We start from the raw sequence: 15,133 nt of genomic DNA, 5'->3' as shown, positions 1-15,133 counted from the left end.
GGCAAAGTACGTACTTTGTATGAAAAAGATCTCAGGTTCTTCTCCTGGCCTTCTCCAGGAAAGACTCCCACTCAAAACTCTGAAGAACCAGCACTAACCAGCACTCAACATGTAAAGTGCTTCTCTCTATTATTCTTGCTGTATCTCCTTGGCGGTACAAGTGATGGTTAACTTTTTCCAGACTGAATGCCTGAAGTGCGCATGTATGAATGCATGCATGTGCGCCCAAGCCTCCAAAATTCAATCTGCATGCAGCCCCTGCACATTCTCCCTGCATGCACGTATGCCCTCTGTAAGTGACTCACCCCCTGCGTATGCGCGGCCAAGACCCAACGACCAGCTGACCAGCAGGAAGTGCATGTACATGCATGGCAGAGCTGAACTGGAGCGTCAGCTCACATGCCCAAAGAGAGGGCGCTGTGTACTACCTGTGACACGCATGCCATAGGTTCGCCACCACGGAGCTATATCTACAGTACGTTTTCTGCTGCAGATCTCAATGGCAAAGCCATTAAGACGAGCAGGGAGCAAACAGGCATTCAGATGTTCCTAATTACACCTCCCAACTCCCATGCCAGCATTCATCTACATTCAGAGGACCATACTAGTCCTGCATGAAATTGTTCTCCACGATTGAGCTTGGAAGTCAGTTAAGCTCCACCTACTCAGGTTGACCTCTCATGAATGAGGTTTGGCAAATTCTTGCCACCTTGATCTGTTTTTAGTAATAACTCACTGCTGTTTCAAGGATATTCCAGTAATCTTAATCCTGTCCCTCTCATCCTCCTCCTCTTCTGCTTCCGTCAATCTTGCTGCCCAAACTACATTTTAGACTCCACAATCAGCCTGTATGGGCCCAAAGAATGTGATTTTCTGCTGGCCGATTCCCAAGTGAGCAACCAGTCTTTGCTTTATTCAAGATTGATTGATGGTCTCTTCTTCCAGTCCATGATCCTCATAGTAGCTGTTTCCAAATTCATAATTCAATCATACCCGTTTCTCTTTCTCACTCAGTTTTCACAGTCATTCTTTACCACTGAAAACACCATTCTGATATCTGTTGGCGTTAGACCCCTTATGCTCTAATCTAAATTTGTCATAGCTTTTTCCACTGGTAATCTCCTCTTACACTTCTCCAATGCATTGTTTATCTTTAGTGTTGACAAAAAAAATACCTTTTCCCCCCTCTGTCAATTATTTATGTGCAGTTTGGCATTACTTTTGTCTATTTAATATTTAACATCAGCCTGTTTTGTCATAGTCCATTTTTTAGTTTTATAACAACTGAATCTTCTTCAGCGTTCTGTGCGCCTTCGGCATTTAGTCATGCCTGCCACATGACCACAGAGACTTTTTCAGACAGTGCTGGCTCTTTGGCTTTGAAACAGAGATGAGCACCGCCCCCTAGAGTCGGAAATGATAGCACATATATGTGAGGGGAACCTTTACCTTTAATCCTCTCCACAGTCAGCTAACAAAGTGGTATTGTCTATACAGTATATCTCAAATTATTAAAGACTTGATAGCGAATTTTAATTTCCAGATGACATTTTCCCCCACTCTTGCTATTCCTAAAATCTATGTGTCGTGTATATTTTTATAATATTTTTCTTCCTGAATAAGTCAAAGAAGAAAAATTGTATCAACTAGTTTAATTACCCCTTAGATTTTTCCCTCTCTTAAACTTATGCTTGTAAACAAATTCCTTAATGTAATGGTGATGACGGTGATGGAGTCTAAGCAATTTCACAGATTTCTGTCAACAGTCCGAATTCTCAATAACAGCATTTGAAAACAATTTTACGTCACCATGGCGTGTGTGTCTGCGTGTATTTTCCCCAATCCAATTAAAGCAGTGTATTTTTCCAGAACTGGTTATTGAACTACTTCTAAGGCTCCTAAGGCTGGCCATTCTGGCTGGTTGGTAACTAAAACCAAAAGCTACCAAAAGGTGTAATTTAACAGCAGCTATAAAGTTAAAACGTTGTAACTTAAAATAAGTAGCTAAAAGTCTATGGCGATTCTCAGTCATCTAGGTCATGATTCTCAGTCATGTCAGTCATTTAGGTCACAAAGATGCTTTTTCAGGAGACAACTGGACTTTCTTGGTTTTTCTTGTTCAGCTTCTTGGATGAGAAGTGAAAGGTCTTCAAAGGAAAAAAAACAAGAAAGTCCATCTGCCTCCTGAAAAAGCACCTTTAGGATTTAAAAGAAGTATCCCAAAAGTGGCGCAGTGGTTAGAATGCAGTACTGCAGGCTACTTCTGCTGACTGCCAACTGACTGCAATTTGGCAGATCGAATCTCACCAGGTTCAAGGTTGACTCAGCATTCCATCCTTCTGAGGTGGGTAAAATGAGGACCCAGATTGTTGGGGGCAAAAAGGCTAACTCTGTAGACCACTTGGAGAGGGGTGCGAAGTACTGTGAAGTGGTGTATACTGTGTTTCCCTGACAATAAGACAGGGTCTTATTTTCTTTTGCCCCACGAAATAAGCACTTGGCCTTATTTTTGGGGAGGTGTTATTTTTTTTTGGAGGTGCATGACATCCCTTAACCTTGGCCCATAGCCCACGGATCAGCTGATCCAGAGAGGGCTGGAAGTTCTTTCTCTGTTTCTGGCACACTCTTGCCAGCCCTAGCATCGCTAGGGTTTGTGAAAGCAGCCTCCAAGAGGCCATTCCGCATGGATGGCAGATGCCTGTGGGGCACGTAGAGCATGTTCCCCCCACTTCCCCTCTCCAGGAAATGGTGGGGACTGGCTGTGCGTGCATTTAAAAATTTTAGAGGACGACTTATTTTCAGGGGAGGGCTTCTTTTAGCGCATGTGCTGAAAAGATCGATTAGGCTTATTATCCAAGGAAGTCTTATTTTCAGGGGGGAAAGGGTACGTCGAAGTGCTATTGCTAATAATCATTCCTCTGATTTCATTAAATGATCACCATGACTAGGTGTCAGGTTTTTGAAAGATGCCCTAATTATGCTTTACTAATAATGCTTTATGCGCTCCGTTGGATTTTGGCAATATAAATAAAAAAAGCAGCATTTGTAAAGTCATATTTTAAAAAAAACCCTAAAAACTAAAAATTATCTTAACAGCAACAAGGTTTTTCTTACAACACTTAGCATTTCCTTGTTTCGTTTTCTTATTATGGGATCCTATTTTGAACAAATGCCTTTGTGAATAAAGAAGCTGGACTTTAAAACATGATATATAAGTAGGTCTGTTTCCATTTCTGTACAAAGAGTGTTTGAACAATTACCGCACAGCTCTTTGAAGTAAAGTACCTCTCGTTTCAGCATCAAGTATAAAGAACAGCTTTTTGGTCTGGGGCTCTCCCATGGCAATTGTCATTTGTGTTTTACTAGAAATGTGAATTCTGAATGTTTTCTGCGGCTGTTTCATATGAAACAGAACCCACGAAGATTATAGATCCTCTGAGATGCTGCTGGATTGCAACATGAATCTCTGAAGGCAAATGAACTTATTAACTGTACAACCTCTGTACAGTTTGACAGCTTCCCTGGCATGAACCATTCTGTCTTGGAATTACAGAGACATCTGGAAAAAAACCAACTTTATGACATACAAGGGATATTTTTTTAGGAAAGAAAGATAAATCTTACCATCCCGGGTAAACTAAGGATGGCAGATAAGACGAGTTTCTTCTTTACACGTAGTCCTTGTTTAGCAACTGCCTCAGACAGCAGCTGTTCACAGTTACAGCAGTAATGAAGAAGTAACTTTGTGACCTTTGCAGCAATGATGATGATATTCATTATAGCAATAGCAATAGCAGTTGGACTTATATACCGCTTCATAGGGTTTTCAGCCCTCTCTAAGCGGTTTACAGAGTCAGCATATTGCCCCCACAGTCTGGGTCCTCATTTCACCCACCTCTGAAGGATGGAAGGCTGAGTCAACCTTGAGCCGGTGAGATTAGAACCGCTGAACTGCAGATAACAGTCAGCTGAAGTGGCCTGCAGTACTGCACCCTAACCACTGCACCACCTTGGCTCCTATAGAACCGGACACATTCAGTTGTGTCCAGTTCTAGGCCAACCTCTCAAACATATGTTCCCCATTGCATTCAGTTAGTATTGTCCTGTGCTTGACCCCCTTTGTTTCTCTCCTCCTCTTCAGCAGAGTAGAGAGATTGCCTAAACAAGCTAACTCCTCCTTTTCTCTGTAGTGCGAGGGTGTCAAACTCAAGGCCCAGGAAACAGATCCAGCTGGCAGGGTACTTACAGCAGGGTCACCCTGGAAATAGCAAAGGACTGGCCCACAGTGCCTCTGCAAGTGAAAAGGGAGCTCGGGAGGGCCACATGCAGTACTCCCAAGCTCCATTTTTGCTGGCAGAGGTGTTGCAAGAAAGCCTTCACCACCAAAAATGGAGGTTGGGAGCCTGTTTTTGCTGGCAGAGTGCTCGGGCTACCACAGGGCCCCCTGACACGAGTGATGTCGAGCTGGCCATGCCCATCCTGGCCACACCCACCCCATCCCCCCGAGGTCAAACACAACCCAGATGTGCCCCTCATTGAAATTGAATTTGACACCCCTGCTGTAGTGCATCTCTAAACAGTGCTAACTGCAAGTTAACAAAACTCAACTCAGGGACTTTAATTAGATGATTATAATGCACTGGCAGCTCTTCGCTAGAATTGACTAAAATTGGGGGGGGGACCCTAATCAATTTAGGCAGTCAGTCTAGGGCATTTCCTTCAATGTCTATTCTCCATAGAGTGCCTGCTTACTCTCTTGCAATCCCTTTCTCTCCTCTGAATGTAAATGCACCACTAGTGTGAACATTCCAAAGGGGAGGGGAGGGGGAAAAGGCCTATAACAGGGGTGTCAAACTTGCATCATCATGGAGTCGTCACCTGACATATCGCAACTTCCCCCCCCCCTTCACTAAACTGGGCTTGGGCGTGGCCAACGCATGATGCATCTGGCCCGCAGGCCGCACGTTTGACCTATCTGGCCTATCAGGTTTCCCTTTTCCTTAGACTCTTCATGAGTTGAAATTTGTTAACCTTCCCTGCCATTTGGACTCACCCAGCTGTTTGGAGTTGCATCTTCTGAGCTGTAAAAGCAACGGAAAGCGGAAGTAAAATCCTAAGTACAGTTGTGATAATGTGATTTTTCACTTTGCAACCATTTAATGACTGAAGTGCAGGTCCCAATTGCAGTCAATGAACAGGGATTGCTGCCAAACCCTTAATCATGTCCTTATTGATCTTACCATCAGTGTACATTGTCTAACCAAGCCAAAAACAATACAGGCTAAAATAATAATTTAGTGACTTTAAAACAATTGACAGAACGCAGACAATAATTTTTTTAAAAAAAAACCATTTAATCACAGCAATTAAACCAAAAGAGAGCAGCCATTTATAACCACCTTTCAGATAAAGAGGCTTTGCTACCACCTGCCCTCAAAATCTTACATTCTGGCACTTCGCTAACAAAGGCAATTGTGTGACCCTAAATATTACTACATTTTGTTATATGTGTAAAAGCTCTGTCCTGCTAAGGGCTCTAATTGCTTATGCAGTGTTGAAATCATGGTCTTTTTGGTCTATCACATAGGTGATATTCTACTGGATTGGACCGGTTCACCCCCACTCCCTCCCCAACCAGTAGCAGAAATTATTATATGTCAGTGTATAAGAAAGTATGAGCTGGGATAGCCATAACAACAAGTCAATCAATGGGAACTGTTTGGTGACTACGAAACAGGATCTGTTGCGAGCCATGTGAGGCACCTCGGAGCCTGGTGTGGCTTAGCTTGATTGATCTATATGTATGTATGTGTATGTATGTATGTATGTATGTATGTATATATGCATGTATGCATGTATGTATGCATGTATGCATGGATGTATGTATGTGTTGGTTTGGCCTTGAATTACATATTCTATAGCAGTGATGGCTAACCTTTTTGTCGCCGAGTGTTGAAAGCGCACATGCAAGTACCCATAATGCAATGCATGTGTGACCCCCCCCATGATCCCCCATGCATGCATTCATGACCCCGAATGCTCCTGCCCCCACATGACCCCCTGTATGTGCCCCCATTCATGTACGCATGCTCCCTGCAACCCCCACCCCTCATGCATAAGTGTATGACCCCCCTGCATGCACCCCACCCCTGTGCATACACACATAACCCCCTGACATGCGCCCCCACACATGCATCCCGCCCCCCACGCATGCATGGCGGAAACCCAAAAACCAGCTAGCCAGCAGGAGCCACATGCACATGCTTGGTAGAGCTAAGCTGGGGTGACAGCTTGCGTGCCCACAGGGAGGGCTGTGCATGTCCCTTGTGGCACGTGTGCCATAGGTTCACCATCACATTCTATAGCTTCTCTGATTCTGTGCTTCTGCTTCTTGTCCTTGTCCTTGCTGCCACATTGCAAGAGCTGCATGGGTCTTCTATACATGCATCATGTTTTATATTATTGTATATAAACAAGTTTCTTCTATGAATGAATCCTGATAAATTATTTACTTGTGCGCTGGTGGGATTTCTGCAAACATTATAGACTCAGAATACATGCAAATAAAAGCATCTATAAATAGAAATGATACTTATATAAATACAAATTCTTTGTATTAAATTGTTTTCTTGACTTTTGTAGTATGTTGCGCTGGGGATGTTTTCCTCTAAGCTTCTTAGAGTTGTCTGAGAAATTACAACAGAGAAGTACCTTAAATAATTAACAGTGCAATCTTAATCCCAGACCATGTAGCTCAACTACAGTTACTGTCAGATTAATGGCATATGACTGCTCTTAAATATCTATTAGGTGCAACAACTCCGCACTCTCTCTTTCCTTTTGTAAGATGGTTGTTCATGTGATTCAATTCCTGCTAGGACTTTGCCCCAAACTAAACCAACTTGAATATCAATTTCAGGATGGGTATTTTATGGTTTGCTGAAGGAGGAATGATTTAGAGCTGTTCACCGTGATTTGGACAAGATTTCTTAAAGTACTTAAATACTAGATTTCTTAAAGTAGTTAAGCCAGAGATGGTATTCCGCCAGTTCTGACTGGTTCAACCGAACCGGGAGCGGAAATTGCGGGTGGCTCTGCCCACCTGCCCCAGCTCTACGGCATCCTATTTAGGCCCCATTTTTAGGCAAAGCACATACACGGAAGGCAGAGCGCATGCGCGGATGCGCACTCACATTTGCAAAAGTGAGTAGGGAAGGTAAGTGAATACCACCCCTGAGTTAAACAAACAGTGTTCTTACATTCATATCACTCTGCTTATTAACTATGTTCGGCACAAACTGGGATGGTTATAATTTAGCATTTCACATCAGCTTTGCAGATCGGCTCTTTGGATATCAGAATAAAACAGCACCATCAATAAGCCTTTTCTTCATTTATGTTTTTCAGAAATAACACCTCACCCCCAAGACATGGAAGCTATCATTAGACTGGGCAAGAAAACACATCCCTCTTAAAAACTTTCCATGGATTTCTATGAGCAAGTGTCATGCTGTTATTGTGTCAGGCTGTTAAGATCTGAAAAATAACATGCTGCCTCTGTCAGACCAAGTGAAGCAAGTGGCAAGAAGACAATTGGTTCATTCTGTTGATTAGAAGAGCTTCAGGAACAATGCCTTCAAAAGTCTCGTGTTTATATGTCTTGACAGTTGTGTGTTGGGCAAGTGCTTTGTGGTACTTAAGCATAACACGTCCCACTTCCTCCTACACCTCCTCTTACACTGTTCACAAAACGTATGACAGCATCTCAATGGCTCGAAAAAATGTTTCCTTTGGGAACATAAGGACTCGACCAATAAACCCACATTCATTTGATTTTCTCATCAATGAGCCAGAGAAGTGTGAGAAGAACACTCCCTTTTTGGTTATTCTAATCAGCACAACACACAAAGAGTTTGATGCGCGACAAGCCATCCGGGAGACATGGGGAGACGAGAACAACTTCAAAGGCATTAAGATCTCGACTCTTTTTCTTCTGGGGAAAAACACAGATTCTGTGTTAAACCAGATGGTTGAGCAAGAAAGTCAAATTTTTCACGACATCATTGTGGAAGATTTCATTGACTCATATCATAACCTGACCCTGAAAACATTAATGGGGATGAAGTGGGTGGCCACGTTTTGTTCAAAAGCCAAGTATATCATGAAAACAGACAGCGACATTTTCGTAAATATGGACAACCTTATTTACAAGTTGCTAAAACCGAACACCAAGCCAAGACGAAGGTACTTTACTGGCTACGTCATCAACGGAGGCCCCATCAGGGATGTCCGGAGCAAATGGTACATGCCTAGGGACTTGTATCCTGACAGCAACTACCCGCCATTTTGCTCAGGCACAGGCTATATATTTTCTGCCGATGTAGCAGAGATGATTTACAAAACTTCCCTCCATACTAGACTCCTTCATCTTGAGGACGTTTACGTGGGACTCTGTCTGCGGAAGCTTGGCATCCATCCTTTCCAAAACAGTGGCTTCAATCACTGGAAGATGGCCTACAGCCTGTGCAGATACCGGCGTGTTATTACGGTACATCAGATATCCCCTGAGGAAATGCACAGGATTTGGAATGATATGTCCAGCAAGAAGCATCTCAGATGTTAGGACTTTTTGAGATGTAAATACTTTGGTTCTTGTTATACAAATAGAGAGCAAACAGACAATGAGGTGTTCACTTCTAGGAGGAAAAAAATATCTTAATAATATTTTGGTTGGCCGGTCTCCCCAGCTATAACTTCTGGTTTACAAACTGCAGGTCCTAATATTATGGTGTTATTCACATCAGTCCAAACAAACAAAATAGGCATTTGTCTTGTCTAGTCTATCCAGCATATGCATAAGAAGATGAGCATAACAAGCATAACATAAACATTCATTCCCATCAGAAAGGAACCCTTCTGTAAGGCAATGGTGGGTCATTGGTTATGAGGAAAATTCACCTTCACAGAAATCAATTTTTAAAAATGCAGGCTGAAATGTTGCCATGATAGGCTTTATTCCAAATTAAATGCCACATTATCACCAAAGAGCCCTTGCATCAAGATGGGGAGCCACAATAAGGCTTCTTCTAGTTAAAATGGGAATAGATACTCCACCCCACCCCTCCCCAAAGAATAGTCCATCCTATAACCACCTGAGCCATGAGGACCAAAAAGTCTGAAAGAAAATGAGCAGGTAAACTTGAAAATAGCAATAGCACTTGGACTTATATACCATTTCATAGTGCTTTTACAGCCCTCCCTAATTGGTTTACAGAGTCAGCCTATTTTCCCCAACAATCTGGGTCCTCATTTTACCCATCTCGGAAGGATGGAAGGCTGAGTCAACCTTGAGCCTGGTAAGATTTGAACTGCCAAATTACAGGCAGCCGGCAGGCAGCAGAAGTAGCCTGCAGTACTGCACTCTAACCACTGCGCCACTGTGGCTCTCTCATGATAGGATTCAGAATGCATATTGTATAGATTGGAGTCCATGCATCACCAACCATTTCCCCCTAAATTCAGATATGAGTAGCAGCTGAGATAATAAATGGACCATAGCTAAGAGTAATTTGTTTTCAAAGTTACTATTTTATATATAGAAACATGTCAGTGTTTGAACACAAGCCTTTTGGATCCCTGTCTCCTCATTTAAAAACCCTACATCCACTTAGCAAAAGTAGGCCTTATTGAAATCAACTGACCTCCTTTGATTAACAATAAGTGTTGTCAGTAACGATAAATGTATGGACAAACCAACAACCACTGAAACCGTGCCAGAGACCAAAGGAGAGGTTTAATTTTCCCAAGTAAGATTGGAGAGAGATGGACTTCAGGATAGGAAACTTGAGGTTGGATCCTTCTTACTGTCATTATAAATGACACCCAAGACTAGCTGATCTGGTATCAAAACTCTTGGAAATCCAACTCTTGGAGATTGGAGACAAGTTTTTTAAAGGAGTTTAAAAGGAGTTGGTCCATGGAGTGTAGCAAGGGAACAATAGAACCTATATCCTTTACTACTATCCATCCTGTGGAAGAGGAAATTTAAAAATATGTTGATACCAACATCTCTCTCTCTCTCTTTCCTACTGTTTTTTCAAAGCATGGAGATCACATACCCTTCACAGTTGGGTAGGCTACCATTCCAAATTAGATTGTTCTGTCCCAATTTAAAATATTCTCCAGAATGTAGTCATAGATAATTTTCTTCATTGTAACAACCTTGCCAAATGCAAGATCTACTCCTTGCCATCTATAAAGCTAAGGTGTCAAAAGGTATCGATAATAATGTCAATTTAGTGATGAAGAAACGTTTGAAATCTCACAGGTGTTTAAAGGGGGAAATTGCTAAATGCTGTCATTACTTCCCTTTTAACAATGGAAGTACTTGCTTTTAATGTTGTTTACTAATTGAAAATCAACGGTGCCACTTTATTTGCAGGAATAGTGTTTAAAAAATCAGTAGACATGCCGCATAACTAAGGAAGGAATTAGCATTACTGTGATGTAGCCAAATGCTAATAAACAATATGTGTAATTATGGATTGGAAGATAAGAAAGTTCACAACCAACATTCTGAATGGAACAGTGTTAAAAACATAAATAGTTCATTGCAATGTCTGAGATTCTCAGTCATCCAGGTCATGGTTGTCCCAAAGGTGCTTTTTTCAGGAGGCATCTGGACTTTCTGGTTTTTCTTTGAAGATGTTTCCCTTCTCGTCCAAGAAGCTTCTTCAGCTCTTACTGGATGGACCAAGAAGTCCAGTTATTGCAACACTTTGCTTTTTAAGGAGCTCTTGTGTATTTTTAAGTATAAAGAATGCCCACTGGGATTATAGATCTGTATGCTTTAAAGAAGGGTGAGGGAGGGAACTAAAAGGGCCATGAGTTAAATAGGAATTTATTTATTCCTCATTTGTGCCCATCCAAATGGCTTTATCAATGGTAACCATTGAAATCGACAACCATCACAATTTGACAGACATGCTGGTATTTTATTCATTTACAATACAAAACTCTGTTTGACATTGTGACCAGTGGTAATGCATATTTTTAAAAGCCAACAGAAATCATGTTTATGGAATCCAAGTTCAGTTTGGTGATTGACTTATTCTCCAAAGCACCAGAGGGGCAGTAGAAGACGTAACTGGGGGTAGAAACTTGTTACAGAGTGATCCAACCTAGAAGTAAGTAACAGGAATAAGAATTAACAGAAATAAAAACACAGAAAATGGGTACAAATAAATGGGGACAGTAGGATAGGGACATTAGTCACACTGCGCTTATACATGCCCCTACCGACCTCTTAGGAATGGGGTGTGGTCAACAGTAGACAGTTTAAGGTTAAAGCTATGGGGGTTTGAGGGTGTAACAACAGAGGCAGGTAGTGCATTGCAGGCATTGACCACTCTGTTGCTGAAGTCGTATTTTCTGCAATCGAGTTTGGAGCTTGCGTTTGTATCTATTGTGTGCTCATGTATTATTGTGGTTGAAGCTGAAGTAGTCATTGACAGGTAGGACGTTGTAGCAGATAATTTTGTGTACTACGCTTAGGTCAGACTGTAGGTGGCGTAATTCTAGGTTGACCAAGCCCAAAATTTCGAGCCTGGTGGCGTAAGGTATTCTGTTGCGAGTAGAGGAGTGGAGGACTCTTTTGGTGAAATACCTCTGGACTCGCTCAATTGTGTTAATGTCCGATATACAGTGCGGATACCAGATTTTAATCAGAATGAATAAGAGAGATAATTCCTTGAGATGAGTAGCAAGCAGCAGTGACTGAATGCATCCTGAATCAAAGATCTCTTTTAGGCACCCTTCATTGGATTTTTTGGACATCTTACTCCACTTGATTGCTAGTATATTTTTGAACATGCTTAGTATGATTGGATTAAATCATAATTCATGAATAGTGGAGATATGTCTAAGAACATCTACATTAATACCTACTAGGTTCCCAACCCTCCTTGACATATACATATGTCTAGGAATGCTTTAGAGCCAGCACAAGCCTATGTTTCGTTCCAACGTATGCTTAGTTGTCTAGGGTGGGGTGGGTGAAGCCAAAGTAAATGGATAAGGGCATAAGAGAGAGAGAGAGCTTAATCAATTGAGGAGAAGACAGAAGGCAGAACATCTTTTAGGAAATGAGGGCTTCATGTCAATGTTTAGCATGGCAACTATTCTGTGAAGAGGAAAGCCACCCCCCCTGCTGAAGCAACCATTTTGTGAGAAAGGCCACAGATGGTCTCAGGAATTCACTAACTCAAAAAAATTGTCTATCCTGAGTCCTGAATGTCTTTTTATTGTGTTTAGTGATTGCAGTGATTGAAGAAGTATATGAAACACCCTGCATAGACCATACAGTATATGTTATTATTTAATTACTATGGTCATGTGCAGCAACTACATAATTCGGCCAGCCAAAGGAGATGGATGTTGCTTGATAGCAGCTCCTCTTTAAGTGGAAAGGCAACTGATTAATCCATTTTATCTTATGCATAGAACAAGGCTGTCACTCACTAAATTGTTAGTCCATATTGTTAGATAATTAATTTGTTTCAGAAATTATCATTAGGCACTGCTCAATATAGTTTCCATATAGTCTTTGCAAAGGAAGTCACTTCTAAGTATTCTAAGTAAAGAAATAAATCAAGTCCCAGGCAGTTACCTATCAGAGGGTATATAATACAGCCAAAACCAAGCTCTCAAGGGCCTAAAAGTTCTTCAGAGTTGGAAGGGATCTTGGAAGTCTGCTAATCCAACTCACCACTCCGGAAACCTCCTGCTCAGGGAACCTGCTGTCCCACTGCTCAGGAAACCCTATATAATTTCAGACAAATGGTTGTCCAAACTCTTATTAAAAACTTCCAGTGTTAAAGCCCAAGTTGTAAGCCCAAACTTACAACTTCTGGAGGCAAGTTGTTCCACTGATGAATTGTTCTGTTAGGAAATTTCTCCTTAGTTCTAGGTTGCTTCCCTCCTTAATTAGTTTCCACCCATGGCTTCTCGTCCTGCCCTCAGGTGCTTTGGAGAATAGCTTGACTCCCTCTTCTTTATGCCAACCCTTGAGATATTGGAACACTGCTATCATGTCACCCTGTGGCCTGCTTTAATTATGAAAAAGGATCAATTGCACTTATAGATCAAAAGGCTTAGCAACAGAAGAGCAGAATTCAAGCCACAAAGAAGCTTTGAATTGCACTGAGCACACATTAACATATATTAAAATGTTTAAAGTGCTATTTAACTGGTTCTTCTTGTGTCAGATAGTTGGCTTGTCCAGTGTTTCCTGGCTTTTTTAATTGCCCTTTTCACCACTGCTTAGATAAGAGGACGTTAACAATGTAAGCTGATATTTAAAAAAAACTTTTTCTCTCATGTCAAATCTTGACTTCTCCAAATGGCTCACTGATCATTTTCGTCTGGTAGACTTTCTTTTTCTGATATGAAGGAAAAACAAATTAGCAATGAACCTTTACAATAAGTTGGTATTTGAGGGGCAAAATGATCAGTCTTCTTTGGCCATCCTTGTATATAACGAAAATGCTGTCATGAGTTTGGAGAACATGAGGCTGAGAAAGTCTGATCTACAGATGCTACTTTATCCAAGTCCACTGTATTTCCACATAACACTTTCCTACCCCTGTATTCCACTCTCTCAATAGTCCTACCATCCATATCACTTCATCGTGGGAGGGATCAAGATGGATTATGGGTTAACTTCACCTCTTACGGAAAGTTCTTGGTCACCATGACGGCATGACACTGACAGGAGAGCAGAAAGGAGAGCTTGGCTTGGGCTGGAAATTCACCCCCTGAAAAAGAGGCAAATATCACCACCCTTCCTGCACTTTGCTCCTGTCACAATTGGCAGCAAATCCCAAGAGATCCAAAATGAGACCACCAAAGTGCAAGAGGGATAGGCCAAGCATTCAGGGTGGAGCTTCATTTTAAAAACAAACAAACAAAAAACAGTAGTAGGCAGGGGTGGGTTCCGGCAGGCACTACTGTCGGTTTGCTTGTATATGCGCCACATGCGCGTGCAATAAAAATGCTTTTGCATATGTGCAGAAGCAAAAAACAAGATGGCGGCGCCTACAACACCATCCGGAGAACCAGTTCGGGGGCCTGGCAGGCCTGGGTCACTGCCGGTTCCAGCGACCCAGGCCACCAAATCACCACCGGTTCAATTGAACCGGTAGGAATCTACCACTGGTAGTAGGGCAATCAAAAGAGCAGCAAGGATTCAGAAGGCTTCATTGTCACAGCTCACGGGGTATTAAATGCATGAACCGGTAGGAATCTACCACTGGTAGTAGGGCAATCAAAAGAGCAGCAAGGATTCAGAAGGCTTCATTGTCACAGCTCACGGGGTATTAAATGCATAAAAAGGATAAGTAAAAAGGAAACAATGGGAAGCATCACTTGGAGACAATGTAAGGCTGGAACCCTGACCCAAAGCCTGACCCCTGATGGAGCTTTTCCCATGTAGGTTTCTTTGCATGCAACATCCTAAACCATAGATTGTCATGCATTAACTGGTTTGTTAGCTTTCCTTAGCACAAGAGGTAGCTGTCAATTTGCAACTTCCCACTCAGAGAGGTGAGTTCAGCACAGCATTGAGTCATAGACTGCAGTATTGTGAGATACAATCACTCCAAGTAATTTTAAGACTAATATCTGCAAACCATGGGCTCTGATAATGGCAACAACCGCCTACGGAGCAACACTGCCTATGGAAAACAACTCCTTTAGCAACAAACGTCGATCAAAGCCCGGAAATGTTTACATCTTCTCCAGATGTTCATTAACGCTTAGGATTGTCTCTCTCTCTTTTTCTGTTCTTTGACAGATTTGTAAATATTCATCTTTTTAAAAATGCTGTATATATTTTACGTCAGCTTCTTCTCTATCCCACTGCATACGTGTGTGTGTGTGTGTGCGTGCGTGCGTGTGTAGAATCCGCTTGCAATGTAACATTTGGTTATGCATGGAGCTGCATCAAAATTTCTGTCAGTGTTCAAAATCCTTAAGCATGAGAGCCCTGATTTTTTTTAATGTACATGATGTTTAAAAGTGATTTTTTTAAATAAAAAAAAATCTTTTGAGCAAAGAAGAAAAATGATGGAATCAG

General features: G+C 41.8%; 1 protein-coding gene across 1 annotated transcript; it reads left to right on the top strand.

Annotated features, from left to right (window-relative positions):
- Window positions 1-7,612: 7,612 nt before the first annotated feature.
- On the top strand, window positions 7,613-8,623 carry B3GALT1 (beta-1,3-galactosyltransferase 1). The gene has a single exon (XM_032234604.1). The coding sequence runs from the start codon at window positions 7,631-7,633 to the stop codon at window positions 8,621-8,623; it is 993 nt and encodes a 330-aa protein (XP_032090495.1). The 5' UTR covers window positions 7,613-7,630.
- The last annotated feature ends 6,510 nt before the right edge of the window (window positions 8,624-15,133 follow it).

This window comes from Thamnophis elegans, chromosome 1 (genome assembly GCF_009769535.1).
Source record: "Thamnophis elegans isolate rThaEle1 chromosome 1, rThaEle1.pri, whole genome shotgun sequence".
Classification (NCBI taxonomy): Eukaryota; Metazoa; Chordata; class Lepidosauria; order Squamata; family Colubridae; genus Thamnophis; species Thamnophis elegans.
Note: the sequence above shows the minus strand (reverse complement) of the source record. Positions and strands in the feature narration are given on the sequence as shown.